The sequence below is a fragment of the Aspergillus uvarum genome, assembly GCF_003184745.1.
Source record: "Aspergillus uvarum CBS 121591 unplaced genomic scaffold BO82scaffold_59, whole genome shotgun sequence".
NCBI lineage: Eukaryota > Fungi > Ascomycota > Eurotiomycetes > Eurotiales > Aspergillaceae > Aspergillus > Aspergillus uvarum.
Genome location: NW_020291356.1, coordinates 1 through 18,607, shown reverse-complemented (window position 1 = coordinate 18,607; position 18,607 = coordinate 1). Strand labels below are relative to the sequence as shown.

General features: G+C 52.8%; 7 protein-coding genes across 7 annotated transcripts; 6 read left to right on the top strand and 1 right to left on the bottom strand.

Annotated features, from left to right (window-relative positions):
- Nucleotides 1–103: 103 nt before the first annotated feature.
- BO82DRAFT_386057 (UDP-N-acetylglucosamine--dolichyl-phosphate N-acetylglucosaminephosphotransferase) lies at nucleotides 104–1,811 on the bottom strand. The gene is made up of 3 exons (XM_025638227.1): nucleotides 1,487–1,811; nucleotides 1,214–1,394; nucleotides 104–1,156 (listed from the first exon to the last, which is right to left on the bottom strand). The coding sequence occupies exons 1-3, from the start codon at nucleotides 1,729–1,731 to the stop codon at nucleotides 179–181; spliced, it is 1,404 nt and encodes a 467-aa protein (XP_025488325.1). The 5' UTR covers nucleotides 1,732–1,811; the 3' UTR covers nucleotides 104–178.
- A 223-nt stretch (nucleotides 1,812–2,034) lies between these two features.
- BO82DRAFT_357541 (putative nuclear pore protein (SEH1)) lies at nucleotides 2,035–3,688 on the top strand. The gene is made up of 3 exons (XM_025636046.1): nucleotides 2,035–2,430; nucleotides 2,490–3,327; nucleotides 3,385–3,688. The coding sequence occupies exons 1-3, from the start codon at nucleotides 2,248–2,250 to the stop codon at nucleotides 3,489–3,491; spliced, it is 1,128 nt and encodes a 375-aa protein (XP_025488324.1). The 5' UTR covers nucleotides 2,035–2,247; the 3' UTR covers nucleotides 3,492–3,688.
- A 511-nt stretch (nucleotides 3,689–4,199) lies between these two features.
- Nucleotides 4,200–5,759, top strand: BO82DRAFT_435221 (putative proline permease; the record flags this gene model as incomplete). The annotated part of the gene is made up of 1 exon (XM_025641009.1): nucleotides 4,200–5,759. The coding sequence occupies one exon, from the start codon at nucleotides 4,200–4,202 to the stop codon at nucleotides 5,757–5,759; it is 1,560 nt and encodes a 519-aa protein (XP_025488323.1).
- Nucleotides 5,760–9,284: 3,525 nt separating this feature from the next.
- On the top strand, nucleotides 9,285–12,011 carry BO82DRAFT_291883 (putative PHD finger and SET domain protein; the record flags this gene model as incomplete). Its single annotated transcript, XM_025631746.1, has 1 exon — nucleotides 9,285–12,011. One exon carries the CDS (start codon nucleotides 9,285–9,287, stop codon nucleotides 12,009–12,011), a length of 2,727 nt encoding a protein of 908 aa, XP_025488322.1.
- A 1,011-nt stretch (nucleotides 12,012–13,022) lies between these two features.
- BO82DRAFT_357538 (nuclear transport factor 2 family protein) lies at nucleotides 13,023–14,131 on the top strand. Its single transcript, XM_025636045.1, has 2 exons — nucleotides 13,023–13,524; nucleotides 13,605–14,131. Exons 1-2 carry the CDS (start codon nucleotides 13,338–13,340, stop codon nucleotides 14,111–14,113), a joined length of 696 nt encoding a protein of 231 aa, XP_025488321.1. The 5' UTR covers nucleotides 13,023–13,337; the 3' UTR covers nucleotides 14,114–14,131.
- Nucleotides 14,132–14,337: 206 nt separating this feature from the next.
- On the top strand, nucleotides 14,338–16,034 carry BO82DRAFT_317933 (putative MFS monocarboxylate transporter). Its single transcript, XM_025632628.1, has 4 exons — nucleotides 14,338–14,553; nucleotides 14,607–14,707; nucleotides 14,764–15,126; nucleotides 15,187–16,034. The coding sequence occupies exons 1-4, from the start codon at nucleotides 14,376–14,378 to the stop codon at nucleotides 15,946–15,948; spliced, it is 1,404 nt and encodes a 467-aa protein (XP_025488320.1). The 5' UTR covers nucleotides 14,338–14,375; the 3' UTR covers nucleotides 15,949–16,034.
- A 117-nt stretch (nucleotides 16,035–16,151) lies between these two features.
- Nucleotides 16,152–18,112, top strand: BO82DRAFT_317930 (CDC73 C-terminal domain-containing protein). Its single transcript, XM_025632627.1, has 3 exons — nucleotides 16,152–16,912; nucleotides 17,027–17,142; nucleotides 17,209–18,112. The coding sequence occupies exons 1-3, from the start codon at nucleotides 16,378–16,380 to the stop codon at nucleotides 17,983–17,985; spliced, it is 1,428 nt and encodes a 475-aa protein (XP_025488319.1). The 5' UTR covers nucleotides 16,152–16,377; the 3' UTR covers nucleotides 17,986–18,112.
- Nucleotides 18,113–18,607: the final 495 nt, after the last annotated feature.

Sequence of the window (18,607 nt, the reverse complement as noted above, 5' to 3'; positions counted from 1 at the left end):
TGTGGGTCGGGCGGTCAGTTGGTGCATTGGCGTATCGTATCATTACTACTCATGAACTACAGACATCCTTGGCCAGGACTATAGGGACTTTGCTTCTTTGGACAGTGGACAAAAGGATATTGGATAAGTCTATGCTCGAAACCGATACCAATCTATACAGGCCGAGAGTCATCGGCATCTATACATAATTGAACGCCCGGTTGTCCTCGCGGAAAACAAGCAGAGCTAAACGGTGTCGCACAAAAAGCCCTAGAAGCCCGCACACAGTCTGCAGACCAACCATGCTCAACGCGAGCCGATCTTCTCTTAGCGGTCCCATCCAAACGAGCCACAGGTTGAGAATAGTAAGATTCGTGGACTGCAAGATTTGTCCATTCTCGTTTCTGGTGACGCGCACCAGGCGCAGCTTGTGCAGGAGTTCCAATGCGGCGGCAATCAGTGGCGCAGGCGGTATCGTCCATTCCGTCACGGATGCATCCAGCAGCCCGGTCACGGAATTGAACTTGGGAAGGCGGTGGCGTGGACATGGGATCAGATGAAACAGCTGAGGGGTGGAGTATAAGAAGTTGAAGATCTGAGGGATGAACAGAAGGAGCAGTGTTTTGCTGAAGTGGCCGAGAATGCCGACGACAGCAAAGACCATTCCTGCAAAGTAGCAGTACGTATCCCCGACAAAAACCTTGGAGGGGTACCAGTTGTGGCATAGAAGGGCCAAAGATACTCCAACAAATGGCAGGAGAAAGTACAACGAGAACAGATGCGAGTCAGTCGCAGGATGCGGGTAGGGCGTCACCGGCGCAAGGTACAGTGCGTCATTCGCAATCAGCAAGACTGCTATCACGAGCGACTGGGCAACTTCCACTCCATTGACCCCCGCCAACATGTTGATTGAGTTGGGACAAAAGATGGCCACAGCAGCCATGTATGCGTAATACAGCCATCCGAGATCAATGAACGGTCCCAGATAGGGCTGCAGAGGAACGGGCACAACCACATGCGTGACCCCAAAATCCACAAAGTAAACGATAAGCATCGGGATCGCACCGAATGCGGGGATGAGAACTTTATGCCGCCATCGAATGTCGAGCAAGTCGTCGCCGATCCCGAGAATAACAATGCACTGAAGAGAGAGCAACCCGGAGAGGTAGGAGGCAAGCTATCGGTTTGCTTATTAGCATACAGAAGGCGTCATTTGCTGTTGAGGATGGCAAACCTTTCCATGAGGAAACCGATGTAGCATGCGACCATGTTCAACGTGTTGGGTTTCAATAACAACATCGCGATTACCTCCCCCCGAGGTCGCTGCGACGATATCTTTGTAGAATGCGAAGGGGATGAAGAAGATGAGCGCAAGGAGATATACGATGGAGCAAACAGCTCCCATAGTCTCTGGTCTGAGCCGTAGACACATTAATCACCATGATTCTGATCAAAAACACGTTCGCGACCATTGCACGGTGATCGGCGAGCAGATAGAAGCACATACATTTCGGGCCTTTTCGGTTTGGCCATATCCTTCCCCTTCAGCCCTGCTTTGAGGAAAGTAGGCCCGAGCCAACGGATCATACTGAATGTCACAGCAAACGCAATGCCACTGAAGGCAATCGACGCGATCAGGGGTGCACCTTCGCCTTGAAATGTATTGGACAAGGTGCCGACGCATACTGCCACCAAGAGGAAGAGGCGCCAGGCCTCCTGGTGGGAGAGAGAGCTCGAATTGACTAAGGTCATCGCGGGCGAGACAGTATCAGCATACCGGCTTTACACCCCCGAGAATTAATATTGACAAGTCTCCAGCATGTGTTTAAAAAGACTACGAAGAATGGCAAGGTGGCATTAGGGAATGGTGGAGAAAGGCGTACGACGCATTTCGTTTTGCCGACGTACCTCCACCGCCCGGTGTCTTTAAGAAGGCGGTGTGAGCGGATCAGGCACATGTGCATCAGATAACAGCTGTGTTAGGTAATCAATGAATGGATGACTGCGTGACAAACCAGCAGCAATCCCAACAAACCCAGTGCTTCACATGCATGTGCAATTTTCTGATACAATTGGAGAAGGGGTGCTATCGGAGACGCATGGATAGGCCAAAAGCATCAGCATCACACCCCCAACCCTGAATTACTACCCCTCCAGCTCCCAGCTGACTGTCGACGTGTCTCATCCTGTGTCAAGGGCGGTGGCTGTGAGGCTGGTTGTTTCGCCCATCTAATTGGGGGTGAAATCCCGGGTTCGCATACCACATCCATGTCCGGTTTCGCGGATTTCGATGCCGGTCATCGTGACCTGGTGTCAGTCACCAAGTTCAACTTTTATGGCAATCGCATCCTAACGGCTTCGACCGACCACCGCATGAAGGTTTGGGACCAGAAAGATGGAGAATGGCGATTAGTAGATACATGGCGCGCCCATGACGCGGAAATCCGCGATGTAAGCTGTCTTAACACCGACCGCAGAAACTGGCTTTGTGTTGACGATAGACTGTTTAGGCGACTTGGAATGGACCTTTCACTGGCCAGCACATTGGCAGCGTTGGGGAAGATATGAAATGCAAGATATGGCAAGAGGATGTTACGCAGCCTCTCAACTCGGGCCGGCGTTTTAGATCCATCTTTCGCATGACAGCGCCGCAGCGCCACCCGTTTGTCTCCATTGACTTTCGCAACATCGATCTCGAGTCGTGGCTCGCGGTAATCACGCGCGACGGGTATCTAATGGTAATGGAGCCGGTCAGCCCGGACACCCTTGCCGATTGGCAGCCCTTGGATCAATTCCGTGTCTGTAGTGCGCCTCAGAGAGGGGAGGAAACGAGCTTCAAGGTCCAGTTTCACCACGACCCTACGGACATCACCCATTCAGTCTCGCCATCCTGGGACAGGAAAAGCCTTTCTCTGGTGGTGGCAGCTATGGACAGTGTCAAAGTGTACCGCACCGATGCCAATCGGCGCTTTTACCATGCGATCGAGCTAAGTGGCCATGGTGGACTGGTCCGGGACATCTCCTGGGCCAATGGCTCGGTTCGCGGATACGATCTGATTGCGAGCGGTTGCAAAGACGGATTCATTCGTGTATTTGAGGTCTACACATCCCCGTCCGAAACCAAGACCAAGAAACAAAATGGTAATCATTCTCGATCCGCCTCACAGTCGCTATCAGTGCGTACGCAAGCCCAGTCTGGAATTGGATCAGCTCTGGCAAATCATGCCCCTGCCTCGCTATCCGACCGTGCGGCAACAGACGATTCCAATTTCAAACATTCTTACAAGGAAGTCGCCTGTATTGATAGCAAGCACCTTGATGTATGGCAAGTGGGCTTTTCCTACGCCGGTAAGTAATGCAATCCCTCCCTCACGGTACTATGTTTAGACGTCTAAATTCTAATAGGAGATTGTCTGATCTCTTCGGGTGATGATGGTGCTGTGCGTTTCTGGAAGAAGTCTCTTTCAGGGCAATGGCTCGAATATGCCGAAACTGACATGGCTTCCCAGTAATTTACTTCCCTGGTTGGAATTTGTCGATTAGATTTATCAGGATGCAGGCGCTAAGTATACCCATATCCGCGTCGCGAGGACATGATCTTGTTTCCAGCACTCTCTATCATCCATGTTTTATTAGGTCTTTGTTATCCTGACCAAATTTCCTTTTCATGCTCAAGAGGCGTTTGGTATGGATCGCACCTTGGTAGGGGTCATAGATTATTGCTTAATATCTGCTTAATCTTGCTTTCCTGGTATCCTCATATAGTAGAAACGATACCAATACAACACTAGTGATTCCCTCCCTGTGATCGCTCTTGGTGGTCGCTCTTCCTTATACTTGCTTGCCCTGATGCATCCGAGCCTCGACTACCTCCCACGCACTTTCCTTCAATCTCCAGATCGAGGTTCGCAAAAGGTAACAGCTACTTACGTACAGCCTGTAGCCCACCTACATTACTAGGTACATGTATGTACCTACCTTCTATCTCTGGACTCGGTCTTTTCGTGTTGGTGTATGTTGGCGTCGCTGAACGAGGAAGGTGCCAAACACCCTTCTTCTCTCGACTCAAAATCATCTCCCCGTCTCTTCGAATCCTTTTCTTCTTCACCTCTTCAGCATTCTTCTTCTATACATACACATACCTCCCTTCCAGCCTTTACCAGTATATCTACATCATCAGCTCACTCCTTTCATTATCATTATTGGTCCAACCACACACAATGATTCTCTCAACTCTTGGAACGGGCCTCTTCATCGGTGCCGGTCAGGCTTTGGCCGTCGGTGGTCCAGCAGCACTCGTTGGCTCATATGTCTTCCTTTCCATTCTGATGTATTGCCTGACGACCGCCGTGGCTGAAGTGGCAGCCCATCAACCTCGTCCCTTTGGTACTCTGATTACCCATGGGTATCACTACAGCTCAGGTCATCTCGGATTCTCCCTTGCTTACTTACGATGGTACACTCTGGCAATGATGGTACCGTTTGAAGTCACCACCGCGATGATCAGTCTCGGTCAGTGGGATCCGGCGCCCTCCGTTGCTATACGGATCACAGCAGTCACCCTTGCGATCTTTCTGTTCAACATGCTTCCGGAACGGGAATTTATGCGAAGCGAAATCATCTTCACCGGCTTGAAACTCTTCACCGCTGTCGGGTTCATGATTGTCTCCATCTACATGGCCATTCGGGGTATTCCTGGCACAACAATCCGAGGGTTTCATTATTGGCATGAACCTGGCCCGTTTAGTGAATACCTGGTTTCCGGAAACGGGGGTCGCGCTTTGGGCTTCCTCCAGTGTCTTCTCTACACGGTGATTGCCTTCTCCTTCGTTCCGGAGTTGATCGTGCAAAAAGTCGAGCGTCGTGAAGCGGAGAACCCTTCAAGCATCCTGCGGTCAACACGGCTTGCAAGTCTCCTACTCTTCACGCTCTACACTGTCAGTGCCTTCATGATGACCTTCATGAGTCCCTTCGACGAGCCCTCCTTGACGAACGATGGCCTCGGGGCTGGAGCTTCACCCTTCGTCGTTGGTATCGATCGGGCTGGCATCCGTGCGCTATCTATACTTGCTAGGGCGATGATCTGCATCTCTTCTGTTGCTTCTGGACGCTCGTTTCTCTATCATTCATCTCGCACACTCTGTGCCTTGGCTGAGACTGGCCATGCCCCCACACTCTTCACGGCCCGCAATCGACTGAGCGTGCCGTATGTAGCTGTTGTTGCCTCTGCCTTGTTTGCGGTATTTGGGTATCTGTCGGTGTCAGTGTCCAGCTCTTCTGTGCACAACTCATTGCTGTACTTCATCACTACGTCGAGCTCCATCTCATGGCTCGGTGCCTGTCTCGTCTACATCCGATTTCGACGACAGACAGCCGATGAAGGCTTTCTGCAGGTGTACCAGTCCAGCATCCAACCTTATGGGGTGTATCTGGCTGTTGTGGGTTGCGCCGTACTACCTATTGCCAACAGCCTCCTCATGGCTTTCCCTACACCACCCGCAGATGAAGCCCCTGCTCTGTCTGGACTGAAGGTCCGCAACGCGGTCCCCGTATACACCAGCATTGCCATCTTCTGGATGCTTTACTTGAGCCATCGATTCCGAACTTCCTTGACGCAGGGGTTTACCTCGTTCCGCACAGTTCCCAACGAGCAGGCGCAGAACAAAGCCCGCGCCGGCTCTGGTCGATCATCTGGACAGCGTGTGTGGTGGGAGATGGCACGGTCAAGAAAGGATTCTCCTCCTCGCCCCGCTGAGGCCGAATCTACAATGGGGCCATGAGGGAATCAATGAGGTTGATTGAAGGACGTTACTGCAATGGTGAACTTGGCGCTCCGCCTCGTACCTTGTATTATCATTATCCTACTGCTTGTGGCATGGGGATTCATGGTTTCATTTTGTATTCTTAAAGGGCAACGGACTTGTCATATACCTATACCTACCTAAGGTCGTGTACTACTTGTATCTTTGAATCGAGGTTTCCAACTTGATCCAATGTTTGTCTTACACAGCCAGGGATGCCGATGATAAACCACAATCTTTAGAGGGAAGTCAGTAGCTGCTAGGTTGGGGGGCAACAAAGCCGGTAGGTAAGCTTGGGGGGAGCGGTGATTTCGCCACGCGCGGGCTGGACAGCGGATGCTCACCCGTCAGCCCCTACTAGGTAATGTATTTTACCCGCTACGGTTGGTAAATTATTGTCAACACTATTGCACCGCTCAGTCACCACCGTCACTGCAACGCTAGAAATTGTTCTTACCGGGGGTGCTAAGGATGCTGAGTGCTCTCCGGGCTTACTTTGAGGTCATTTGGCTCTGCTTCACTGTATTATTCTTCAAGTCATGAGGTCCCTCCTCCCCTCCCCCTTTGCAGTCAGCTTGTGAGTCTGCTAATATGACTGCTATCTCGAACCATCATAAAGTGGCATCACCTCTACTGCAGAGGTCTCAACACGAATTTTGGAAGGCTAAAGAGGGATTATAAGATCTAATTGGGCTGATAAAGCAGTCTTCATCTCTCCGACACACTCCCTCTCACACTCGCCTTCGCGATGCTTGTCTGCCTGGCTAGCTGGTAACGATTGATACCAAGCCAGGTGCAAACCAACCCACCGCACCGGGTATGGGTAATCTATCAGTCATGAGAGGATATTTTTTTCCACACCTACGATTTTCCCTGCTCACAGACCATTCCATTTATTATTGCACTTCCCTTCCCTTTTCCTTTTCCCCTTTTCTTTTTGCAACCGCCACCCTGAGTCCTATGACTGACCACACAGCCTTGCTGCTGGGACTTTCCGCCCATTCAAATATGATGGGGATCCTGGCTCTTCAAACTACGATCACCACTACTCACTCACTTTAACACCTCTACACCTACCTACCCGAGCCCTGTCGATAGATGGGACGTTACCTGCCCTTTTCATCATTGACGGTCAGGCTAGCACATAGGAGTTGCTTTCTGATCTCTGCTTCTGTTCACTGACCATGCCCTTACGAGGAGGACCTTCCCTGCCATGGTTCATGGTTCATGATCGGGTCTCCCGACCAAGCATGCAGCCGCTCGTCCCCTTTGCCGCCTTGAGTTGGTACCGACTTTACCACCACCAACTGCCGCACTGGGGACCAAGCACTTGATTGATCCTGTCTTGCTCATGACTTGACTTTGCTCTACTGCTAACCATCCATTAAGACTAACGCTTTTTTGAATCCAACCTAAAGCTTCATCATTTCTGGGTTGACACCCCGGTCCAGGTTTACAGGTTACAGTGACAATTATAGTCTCATCACGAACCATGATGGGCAACGCATGCATGAGTTGTCCCAGGGCGGTCGTTGGCCTGAATTACGACGGGCAGGTTGACCGACATTATTGTTGATGGCAGCTAAAATGATCCACATTCAGGTGCATTCGGGCTTCGTCGTCCCTTTCCTCCTCTCTTTTCCTCTTTTCCTTTTCACCTTCACTCGCAATGTTCCCTTTCAGCCCAGATCCCTATTGTTTATGTGTTTCATTTCATGGGAGAGATGGCCGGACGAGCTCGCTAGCTATTTTCCCTCCTCATCTCTTTTACCAGAACTTTCCCCACATCTCGCAAATGGATTATACTCATGTTCCGTCTTCCTTCTTCTCACCTCTTCCCGGGTTGATCTACTGAGTTCGATGCCCCGGCAGCACCATTCCTCTTTCTGCCTGCCTCTCACATGATCCATGATTTTCCTTCCCCCCCGCTGTGAATCAGCTACGGGGCTTGGCACCCGTCTCTTCCCTGATTGAGACTAGCGGGCTCTTTCCTACCGGGAACGGCAAAGCGGGATTTCTCCACCTCTGGTCGCTTCCAGGCAACCATGAATCTTCGCCTGAGAACTCAGGCTGAGAGTAGAAAGAGACTCGAACTCGAGGGCTTCTCGGTCTAGCTCGACGTGGGTTCGTTTCCGGCTGCCCTCTAAGCAACGCAACGGGCTTGGAACCTGTGCTTCCCTCCAAGGCTCTCTCACTCAGGGTGGGTGGGTTTAGCTACGAGCCTACGACTCTCCCTCCCTCCCTCCCTCCCTCCCTCCCTGTCTTTCGTTCCAGCTTACAATTCGTTCGTTGCTCGGACTGTCCGTCGTCGGATCTGTCCCTTACCCAAGTTATGCTCACCACTCATCACTAACAAATCAATTCTTCCCTTCCCCCCCTCTTTCTGCCCGCAATCATTATCGACCCTCCCCCTCAACAAAAAGGACACTAAGAAAGGACAAGTCTAGGAGGTCCAAATCGCGGACCAGAATTAAAGCAAAAGCGAGAAGAGCGAAAAAAGGGCACTCACTGTTCGAGGACACCTACTCCATCAACCACCCCCCAGTCACGATTGACACACTTTCCCACCCCCAGTCCTTGAAGCGGGTGGGAGAAAAAATTCCACGCCATTCCTTTTTCTCTCCGGGTCTTGGACGCGCCGCTTGGATGGCCCATCCGTGGCTTTAGCCTCTCTCTCTCACTCACTCTCGCTCTCTCTCTGTCTCTCTCGTTCTCTCGCTCGCTGCCTTTGCACTCCCTCCCTCTGACCCTCTGATCCACTCTCACTCACTCTCTTCCCTCTTCACTCTCGATCTCCCTTCCTCTTACCTCGACTCCCTTTCACTCATCCACCGTCCCATTCCTTTTGAACTCCTCTTTTGACTACACTCTCATCTTAATTACCAATTACCTTCTTCATACTAGCTCTTCTCTCCCCTTTTGTCTTATCCTCACCTCCCTCGACTATTACTAACCGACGATCACCTTCACTGGGACATCCTCCTCACCTCGCCCTCCATCTCTCGGCCGTCTACCCCAATTTTCGCCTCTTCTCCATGCGATTCGTGGCCCGTCCGCCCTTCCATAGTCGTCGACTCTCAATCATCGATACCCTTTCGCGTTCATCTAGTCGCACGCGCTACCGACAATCACGACATCACTAACGCCTCCTTCGACACCTTTTCCCTTCGAGACTCGATCTGAGACCTTCTTTCCAATAATCTTCCCTCCTTCAGCGCCGAAATCTTCTACCGTCGCTTACAGCCGAGTCCTACTTTGTGGTTCGTTGTTCGTGTTTTCGTCGAGTCGGGACATCGTGGACTGGTTCCTCTGCGCCCAAGTGGTTTCACCTTAGCGTGGTCCTGCTGCTGCTTTAACCTGTGTGTATCGCTGAGGCCAGAAGAGCAGTTCGTGTTGTTGACATGCGTGTTGGTCTGTGATACAATACCACTACGAGCCGTTCGTCTACCCGAACAACCACCGCGTGTCTCTTGTCCAATCTGAGAGGGGGTATTCTGTCGGATTATGACAGATACCTCCCCAGTCGCCATCACGCACCCCATCACGGACCCTTATCCGGTCACCGTCCCGCTGCACTCACCCGGCGTCAACGGCACCGTTTCCGACTCCATCGCCCCGGAAGAGGAGGAGCCGTATACCATCAAGTGCATCTGCGCTTTTGAGGATGATGATGGAAACACGGTTTTCTGTGAAGGGTGCGAAACTTGGCAGCATATAGAGTGCTATTACCATGGTCGAGATGTGCCCGACGTGCATAACTGTGTCGATTGCGAACCGCGTCATCTGGATGGGCGGCGTGCAACCGAACGGCAGAGGCGTCTTAGGGAACAGAATGACGGCGGTGACCGGAAAACCAAGCGATCTGGAAATAAGAGTCATAAGAAAAAGATCAAAGAACATGGTGACCAGGTAAATGGATTTCATCATCGATCGGAATCCGCATTGCGCGATCAGCCCGTTGCAAAGAAGATTAAGACAAATCATCGTGCTTCGGGGTCGATTAGCTCTGTCTCGGGTGCTCCGGGTCTTCCACCTGACCCACGGAAACGGGCTGCAGCGTCCATGAGCCCCATAAAACCGGCTGGCCCTCCCATCCCCCTCTATTCGCACGAATTCTTACACCTCTATGATCATGATAACGATTATGCGAGTATGGACAGCAACTTGTTTGTCAACCTTCCCTTGGCCGCAGATCTGGCTTCCTGGGTAACGGAACCAACCGCTCTGGCCCGAATTGCCAACGGGCGGTCCGCGCAGGATATCTTTACTTGGTCTGGAGCATCACTTGACCGGTCGCGGTGGCCCACACTGTCAACTGAGTCTATCACAGAACCTAGTATTGAATTGGAGGGCCAACACCCGACATGGAAAGTGCTTAAGACCAGAGATCGTGTGGGGAAGGACGAAATCGTTGGGGAAATCACTGGCAAGATTGGACTGCTGCGAGATTATTGTCTCGATCCCAGTAATCGGTGGCAGGAGCTCCGCCATCCGGAGCCTTTCGTCTTCTTCCATCCCCAGCTTCCGATCTATATCGACAGTCGCCATGAAGGTAGCGTTCTGCGCTACGTGCGGCGGTCTTGCCGTCCAAACGTGACGATGAAGACATACATCACGAACCAGGTAGAATATCACTTCTGCTTTGTTGCAAAAGAAGATATTGCTCCTGACTCCGAGATTACTGCCATGTGGTATCTGGATCCTCAGCTGTTTGAATCAAGCAATGGTCTAGTCAAGCAAGAATCGAGTGATAGTGCTCAAGACAATGCTGCCATCTGCATCAGCAATGTTCTCGCCCATTTTGGCGGCTGCGCTTGCGTTCCACCCTCAAACTGCTTGCTGGCCAGCGTAGATCGCCGGCGACACCCCAGATTATTGGACGCCAGCATGAAACAGGCAAGCCTCAAACGGAAGAGACCCAAGACAAAACCCACCATTTCCCCCACCGCTAACAGTCGCGCTGGGAGTGAAACGACCAAGGTTATGGATGACGATGATCAAGCCGACAGTCGCTCTGCATCAGGCTCTGTGCGCGGACAGACTCGCAGTCGCGACCTGACCCCCACACTGCAGACTTCGACCGAGAACTACTTGCTGGGAGACTCCGAGCTCTCCGCCCGCGAGAAGCGGAAAATCGCGGCGGCCGAGAAGAAGTTCCAGCAATTGGAACAGGATCAGCAAGCAACCAACAAAAGAAAGAAGCGAGCTAGTGGTCAGTCAAGTCACGGTCGCGAGCGTCAATCGCACTCCCCACCGGCTGGTACTCTGCCTGGGCCGTTGCCTAGTGGGCGTCACGGTTCTCCCCGCAAGATGTCGAACAGCCATAGCATTCCTTCTGTCCAATTTCCACTTGGGCGCCCTCAATATGTGGACTCTGCAATTCAAACTGAGCCTGAAGCTCCTATCGACGGAATCTCCTCTTCGCCTACCCCTCGACGACCTAGTTTCGTGCCATTGACTCAACGTTTGTTGAAACGATGCTATTTCGATCGTATTCGCTTCGAAAAAAGCAGTCAATCTATATCACCTCCAACAAAACCAGTCAGACCTCTGGACTCGCCCCCTGCGTCTCTGAGTCCCCTTGGGGGTCTCCCATTTGAAGCATCGATTCCTAGTACGTCAGGCGATAAGAACGATGCCGATATGAAGGATGCCGATTCGCCTATTCCTTCATCGTCCTCGCAAGCTTATCCCGCACAGCTCGAGACCTCGTCATTGGACCGCGGCATGGTCAAGCCTCCTTTGCCACCTCCGTGGCCATCAACAGCCGCTCACAATGCTCGAATACCACTGAAGACAGTCAGCCAACGTCGTCCCGAACTTCACGTTCGTCTTCCTCCCATGACCATCATCTCTCAATCATCTGCCCCAAGCCCTGGGTCTGCGCCTGTGTCGACATCATTATCTCCTTCGGCAGATGCACCTCCCCAACCTGCATTGCCCGCCCTTGCTTCGTCGAGTATTGTTGCTCCCAGTCCCGTCAAGAAGAAGCTCAGCCTGGGAGACTATATAATTCGGCGTGGAACCAAAGCAACGCCGTCGGTAGAGAAGACTCAGCTCCAGACCACTGGGATGCCTTCAACGACCCCCGCCGCATCAGGACCCGTGCATAGCAATTCACCAGGGGACATCGAAGCGACCAAGGGTGATGATCGACGCTCCCAGGATATGATGATGAAAGATATCCCTGGACCTACACCTGCCTCTCACTTGTCTTCACTGACGCGATGATGATTGGGCATTGGGGTTGGATGACAGGCCTGTCACTTGTTTGAGTCACTGTGCTATGCTATGCAACCATGTTTTTGCTGTTTTCATGTCTATTTTCTTTCGACCTGTAAAGGATGGGATTTGCGGGCGTTCTATGGGTGCCCTTCTGTTTTTCACTGGCGTATCAGGCGTGTTGGGATGGGAGCGGGTTAGGTAAATACTTTTGGGACTGGGATGGGCAAAGGATATCACGGATGGGTTTAGGCCGACCTACACTATTAGGTCAATGATCTGCAGCACTCGCTTCACGATTGTCTTTATTACTATTATTTTTTCTTTTTTTTTTTTTTTTTTTTTTTTTTTTTTTTTTTTTTTTTTTTTTTTTTTTTTTTTTTCTCTTCTTTCTTCTTGTTCTTCTCTTCTTATCCTTTTTTTCTTTCTCCTCTTTTATTACTAGGAACTTTTGTGCCCAGGACACTGGGACTGACGACTCTTAATCAGGATTGCTAATGAGGAATGAGAGCGTCTTTGATTGCTTTCACGTGGTGTTACTATTGTAATTATCAGTACGTACGGAATATGCTCGGTCAGTTCATGAAGGAGTGGACTCGAGGCGGATGCTGCCTCTGCCTTGATGACATCGTATCTTCCCCTTGCTAGTCGACTCCTGAGCATCCTATCAACCACTTCATTACTATTACACTGGCAATGTCGAATCAATCAGATCTGAAGCCAGGCAACAGCCAACCAGCCAACGAGGCGGATAAGATTAATTCCATCCCTTTACGTCTTATCCTGCAAAAGACTTTTCCGCTTGTACACGCCGTCCCTGGCCAGACTGTTGAGGCACGACCCGCTTATCATGGACACGAAGAGAAAAAGGAGTTGATGACGTCTGAGGATGAAACAAACCTTGTGAGAAATCGTGCGAGGACTATAGGCGCTGTCTATGGCGGAGCTAACTGTGTACGTATGTATACATAGCCGAGATCCCAGAGATTGAAGGGGGGTCTTTGCCACCATCCCCAGGACCACTCTCAATCCGAATTAGTCGGCCCTACACTTTCAGAGAACCACACTATATATTGTAGTAGTCCAAGCATTTTGATTCCAGACAGGCTCGCAAGCTCCACCGACCATGACCGAGGTTGCCTGATGCAATGGGATGACATCAAGAGACGGATTGAGATGATGACGCGGGCCGAATCGAGGCCTATCGGGAGCAGACAGGGAGACAAGAATCGAGGGCAACAGCAAGCACTAGCAAATCTATATAAACAGGCATGTGGTCTCTGAGGTTGATGGTAGACCAAACTCCAGCTACTGATGTTATCTGATATATTCACCATGGTCGTCAACATCACTGCCGAAGATCCCCAGCCCACCATCCACAGCCACATCAACGGCACCACCAATGAGATCCTCGATCGGCTCTGCGTGACCGAGCTTCTCAAAGGCTGGCCGGTATACCGAGACGCCTCGGAATGGGCCCATTACCGGAACTGCTTTGCCGAGCAGGCGTACATCTTCACCAGTCGGTTTCCCCTTCCCTTCCCTTCCCTTCCCGTCCATCTCTCAATTCGTTCCAGCAACTGATCTGTCTATCTCTTGTAGCCTGGAGTGGAGGCATGCCCATCGATGAATTCATCGAAGTCTCCAAGAAGGGCCGGCGCAACGGGGACCACATCATGCACCGCGAAAACGGCACGCTGGTCGAGTTGAACCCGGACACCGGCCGCGCCGTGGGCAAGATGAAGGCCACCATCACCCAGCGCTTCGACTTCAACGGGGTGGATTGCGACGTCGAATGCGACTGTCGCTTTATCATGTGGTGCCAGAAGGACCCTGCGGGCTGGAAGGTGCACTACAAGCGTCTGTTCTACGAGAAGGACAAGATCCTGCCCGTCGACGGCAAAAACGTCCCCGATTTTTCGGCGGAGGAGTTGAAGCCGTACCCCTATGGGTATCGGTATCTGGGCGCGGCGCAGGCCCGTCTGGGCCATAAAATCAAGCTGGATTTGCCGACGATGGAGGATAATGATAAGTTTCGGGGAATGTACGAGGCTATGGAGAAGTGGTTGCGCGGGGAGGATATCAAGGAGACGTTGGGGATTCCGCTGTGATTGCTGGGGTTGCTGTGGAGGAGATTCTATTTTTGTGTTGTTGATTTAGGCGCATTTTCTCTAGGAGTGTTGGTGATCTTTGCTTGATCGAACCAACTTGCATGGATTAATCATGAGTCACGAGTCTTGAATATGAAGTTTGTTGGTGCAGATCCTCATCGATAGCATTGCGGGGTATACTTCAAACGTTCTTTCCTTTCCTCTCATTAACCTCCCTCAAGTTCCTTATCCTTCACCTCAACTTCGCTCCATCCTGCTTGCAATGGCTTCCTACGAACTGGAGAATGTTCAATCTCAATTACATCGAGGACCTTCTATCGATCGGGTTCAACCGAGGGCTTCGATGGAACTTGAACAACCGTTGCTGCCGCCGGTCGACCAAGGCAGAGGAGCATGGCTGATCCTAGCATCCTGCTGTCTTATTCAACTTCCAGTGTGGGGTATGCTTCGTACTCGACCGAGAAGAAGCTGTTTACTTAGCTCACTGGTGCAGGGTTCTCCCTCGTCTCCGGTCTTTTCCAAGAATACTTCGAGACTCACAATGAACTTGATGGAAGCACTGGAGGTTTGGCGATTGTGGGGACCACATCGATGGTAGGCGTGTACCTTCTTCATCACCCCATGGGCTGACTGATAAACATATCGAGTAGGGAATTCTGTACCTGTTATCGCCTATCAGTTTTACCCTCCTGACCCGCTACCCTCATCTGCAGAAATACTGTGCCCCGGTTGGACTGGTTCTCAGCGTCGGAGGATCTTTACTGTCATCCTTCGCCCACACTGTCTGGCAATTGACAGCTACCCAAGGCGTCCTCTGTGGACTGGGCAACGGCCTCGTCTTCAGCCCAACGACGCTCCTCCTCGACCAGTGGTTCATACGCCGTAAGGGCCTTGCATATGGCATCATGTGGGCCGGCAAAAGCGTCTGCGGCGTGGCGTTGCCCTTCCTGACAAGCGCTGCTCTGGATCAATACGGAGCGAGAACCACCCTACGAGCCTGGACAGTTATCACGGTAGGGAGAACACCCAACAATGCTAACCCTGAGGATCTAGTCTGACTTGACATGATACAGCTTCTCACGACTTTGATAGCACTTCCCTTCATCAAGCCCCGAGTTCCTCCCGCGGCGTCCACGTCGCCCCAGCCTCTCAACCTCGCGTTCCTAAAACTGCTCACGTTCTGGACGCTGGAGCTGGCAAACATTATCCAGAGTCTCGGATACTTTCTCCCGAGTACCTACCTCCCATCCTACTCGACAACGGCAGCCGGGCTGTCCGAAACGACCGGAACACTCCTTCTGGCTTTGTTCAATGCCACCTCCATCGTTGGCGGCATCGTTCTAGGCTCCATGTGCGACCGCTTCGCCGTCTCCAACATCATGTTGCTGTCGTCGGTGGGCTCGGGGCTATCTGTGTTGTTATTCTGGGGACTCTCTTCCGCTGCCACCAACCAATCTTCTTCCTTCGAGCATCTGCAACCTCATACCGCACTTGCCCTGTTGACGGTTTTCTCGACCACCTACGGCTTCTTTGCAGGAGGGTTCAGTTCCACTTGGTCCGGCGTCCTGACGCAGATCAAGCGGGAGGTGCCCTCCTTGGAGACGGGGCTAGTCTTTGGGCTTTTGGCGGGGGGTAGGGGTATCGGGAGCGTGATCAGCGGGCCGCTGAGTGAGAAGTTGATGCAGAGAGGTTCTGTTGTTGGGGTCCATAGTGGAGTGAGCACGGGGTATGCGACTGACTACGGAGCTGTGATTTTGTTTACAGGAGTCACTGCTCTGTTGGGAGGTTGGAGCTGGGGTTGGAGCTGGATGAGGAAGTTTCGGAACGATCTCTAGTTTTGAGTACTTTAGTTTAGGTGTTTGAACTGAAACTAGATTACCAAGGAGTCTACTCATACTTCGCAAAGTGAGTAGACGGCAGGGAGTGGGCCTGCCAGTTGGCCAGGCCCCAAACCTCCGGGGATGAAATCACGTGTTCAGCGCGCGCATCGAGAAAGTCGCTCTCAACTGAAGCTTCCTTCAACCTCCAAAGCTGCGCTGCAATACCTCCACTTTTCCTCTTTTCCTCTTCTGCTATTATAGTTCTTCGAGCCCCCCGCCCCCGAGCAGTGATAATTTCCCTTCAATTCTGACTCGGAACTTTGGTCTTCGCTCCAACATTGCGGTGGCTTCCAGCTAACATCTCCCACCCTCTTGACCTCAAACTACACACACCACCACAAACCACACTCCCGAAACGACCATTGGGAGACCGACCACCCCACGATGGCCACCAATTTTCCCAGCATAGATCCCCTTCTCGCCCTCCGCCAAGCCCTCCTCTCCAACCACCCCCCACGACCGACAACGTCCTCCTCCCCGACCGACCCACCCACCGAACCCGACCTCGATCTCGCCAAAGCCACCCACCTGTACTTCACGCACCTCCCGAGCAACCCCCAGACCATCGCCCTCAACACCCCGACGCGCTTTGTCTCCAGCACGACAGGCGAGGCCGTCGACCTGCGCAGCATCTTCTTCGCGTGGCTGAAGAAAGATGTTGCGATCCCGGAGTACATCGCCGAAGCGGAGGGGCTGAACCAGGCCCTCAAGGAGAAGCGGAACGATGACCCCGCGCAGCCCGAGGAGAAGGTCCAGAATCTGGTGTTCGTCGAGCGACTGGATCTGCTGACGTGGCTGGAGGGCGCATCCGAGGACAGTGAGTACATCAAGCCTCTGGAAGGCGAGGCCGCGGCGAAGGCGGCCGCGGCCGCCGCGACGGCTGCTGCTGCTGCTGCCGCAGCCGCAGCCGCAGCGGGGGGTGAGGGTAGTATCGGTGCGCAGGCTCAGGCGTCGGCCAATATTGCTTCGGGGGCGGCCGGGGGTGTCGCTACGGTGCCGAGTGGGAGCGGTGGTGGTGCGGCTGTGGCTGCAGCGTCCCAGCACGGCAGTCGGGCGGCTAAGGTGATTGATCCAAGATTACAGGAGATTTACAATGGGGAGAGGAAGATGGGGGACCGGAATAGTGTGTTGAGGGGGATTAAGCCGACGGTGAGTTTTGTCCTTAATGTCTCCTTTGGATGGCTAGATGCTAATCATTCTCTGGCTGAGGTTCAGGACTTTTCGCATGTACGCAAAACCGCAGAAACCATCCTGGGTCGGAATCGGTCGTCACGAACGGGGCAATATCCCGCGGGTGTCACCAAGCCGGGCAGCAAGCCGACCTCCTCCTCCTCCTCCTCGATGGTGCCGGTGCCCGCGCCGTCCGCCGGCCTCTCGCAACCCCGAAGCAGCAAGAGCAGCTCCAAGACGCAGGATCCGATCATCCTGTTGTCGCCGTCTGCATCGTCGCTTATCCGCATGTCCAATGTGCGCTCATTCCTCGAGGAGGGTGTCTTCATCCCGCCCGACCACCCCACGTTGGCCACGGGGACGAACAGCAACATCCTCTACATCAATCGACCCCTTCGCATCCAAGAAAACTCCTCCAGTACCTCTCTCCTTCGCTCCGGGTCCAGCGCGTCCTCCTCCGGCTCTCGCAAGCCTACGCGTTTCATCCTGGTGGACAGCACCGCCAACTTCCGGCCCGATTACTGGAACCGCCTGGTGGCCGTCTTCACGACGGGCCAAACCTGGCAGTTCAAATCTTACAAGTGGTCCTCTCCGCCCGAGCTATTCAAACATGCCACGGGTGTCTATGTGGGCTGGCGCGGGGAGGACAGTCCGCGCGAGGTCCGCAACTGGGGCCGTGGGGTCCAGAGCTTCTCGGTCGAGCGGTGGGACGAGAAGGGCGGGGTGAACGGCACCGGGCGGTGGAGAGATCGTGAGGTCGTCGAGGGCATTTGGTCGGCAATTGAGGAGGGCATGCGACTGAGAGGCTGGGCTGGCAAGTAGACCTTGAAGTGGCCGGTTGTATCTTTCTGGATATGATTGGGCCGGGGGGGCGCGGTTGTTCTGTCAGGGAGCTTCGGATTGTCTTCTCCTTATCTTCTTCGGGGGGGGGGGGTTGCCTCGATTTTGGGATGTCTGCGACGAACAGGCGCGCAAGAATAATATCTTGAAACCAAGGACGTTTCACCCTGTGTCTCTTGGCTCGATTTCGAGGAGTTGCCGTCTGATGATGTCTTGGGTTTAAGGGAGGGACCCTCACCCCTGTGAGATTAATTCATGTACTCTGACTGGAGTCATGAGTCGAATCTCCAGCCATCTCTCCATCTACCATCTACACAAACCGTCCATCCAGCCACTTGACCCTGACCCCGACACATACATACGAACACACACGAAGACCACCACCCCTCCCCGAGAGACCTCCATCTGAAACAAATCCACCCAACCTACAACCTACAACCTACCGCTCCACTCTCCTCCAGCATCCAGAGTTCTTGGAGGATGTGTATACATTCCCCTGTATTCTTCCCCATTCCCACCCTCATCCAAGCCGACACTGCTTCTTTTTTTTTGGGATTCTGCTACGAAGGGCGTAACGGTTATATCTACTTCTACTTCTGGGCTT

Bases quoted from the DNA above. Each gene is read 5' to 3' on its own strand.
- BO82DRAFT_317930 (XM_025632627.1), top strand. From the start codon at position 16,378: ATGGCCACCAATTTTCCCAGCATAGATCCCCTTCTCGCCCTCCGCCAA. The intron at 16,913-17,026 runs GTGAGGGTAGTA...CTGTGGCTGCAG, and splicing joins AGCCGCAGCCGCAGCGGGGG to CGTCCCAGCACGGCAGTCGG. The intron at 17,143-17,208 runs GTGAGTTTTGTC...GCTGAGGTTCAG, and splicing joins TGAGGGGGATTAAGCCGACG to GACTTTTCGCATGTACGCAA.
- BO82DRAFT_357538 (XM_025636045.1), top strand. From the start codon at position 13,338: ATGGTCGTCAACATCACTGCCGAAGATCCCCAGCCCACCATCCACAGC. The intron at 13,525-13,604 runs GTCGGTTTCCCC...TATCTCTTGTAG, and splicing joins GCAGGCGTACATCTTCACCA to CCTGGAGTGGAGGCATGCCC.
- BO82DRAFT_357541 (XM_025636046.1), top strand. From the start codon at position 2,248: ATGTCCGGTTTCGCGGATTTCGATGCCGGTCATCGTGACCTGGTGTCA. The intron at 2,431-2,489 runs GTAAGCTGTCTT...TAGACTGTTTAG, and splicing joins ATGACGCGGAAATCCGCGAT to GCGACTTGGAATGGACCTTT. The intron at 3,328-3,384 runs GTAAGTAATGCA...AAATTCTAATAG, and splicing joins AGTGGGCTTTTCCTACGCCG to GAGATTGTCTGATCTCTTCG.
- BO82DRAFT_317933 (XM_025632628.1), top strand. From the start codon at position 14,376: ATGGCTTCCTACGAACTGGAGAATGTTCAATCTCAATTACATCGAGGA. The intron at 14,554-14,606 runs GTATGCTTCGTA...TCACTGGTGCAG, and splicing joins TATTCAACTTCCAGTGTGGG to GGTTCTCCCTCGTCTCCGGT. The intron at 15,127-15,186 runs GTAGGGAGAACA...GACATGATACAG, and splicing joins GAGCCTGGACAGTTATCACG to CTTCTCACGACTTTGATAGC.
- BO82DRAFT_386057 (XM_025638227.1), bottom strand. From the start codon at position 1,731: ATGACCTTAGTCAATTCGAGCTCTCTCTCCCACCAGGAGGCCTGGCGC. The intron at 1,395-1,486 runs GTATGTGCTTCT...TCTACGGCTCAG, and splicing joins AAACCGAAAAGGCCCGAAAT to ACCAGAGACTATGGGAGCTG. The intron at 1,157-1,213 runs GTTTGCCATCCT...GCAAACCGATAG, and splicing joins ATCGGTTTCCTCATGGAAAG to CTTGCCTCCTACCTCTCCGG.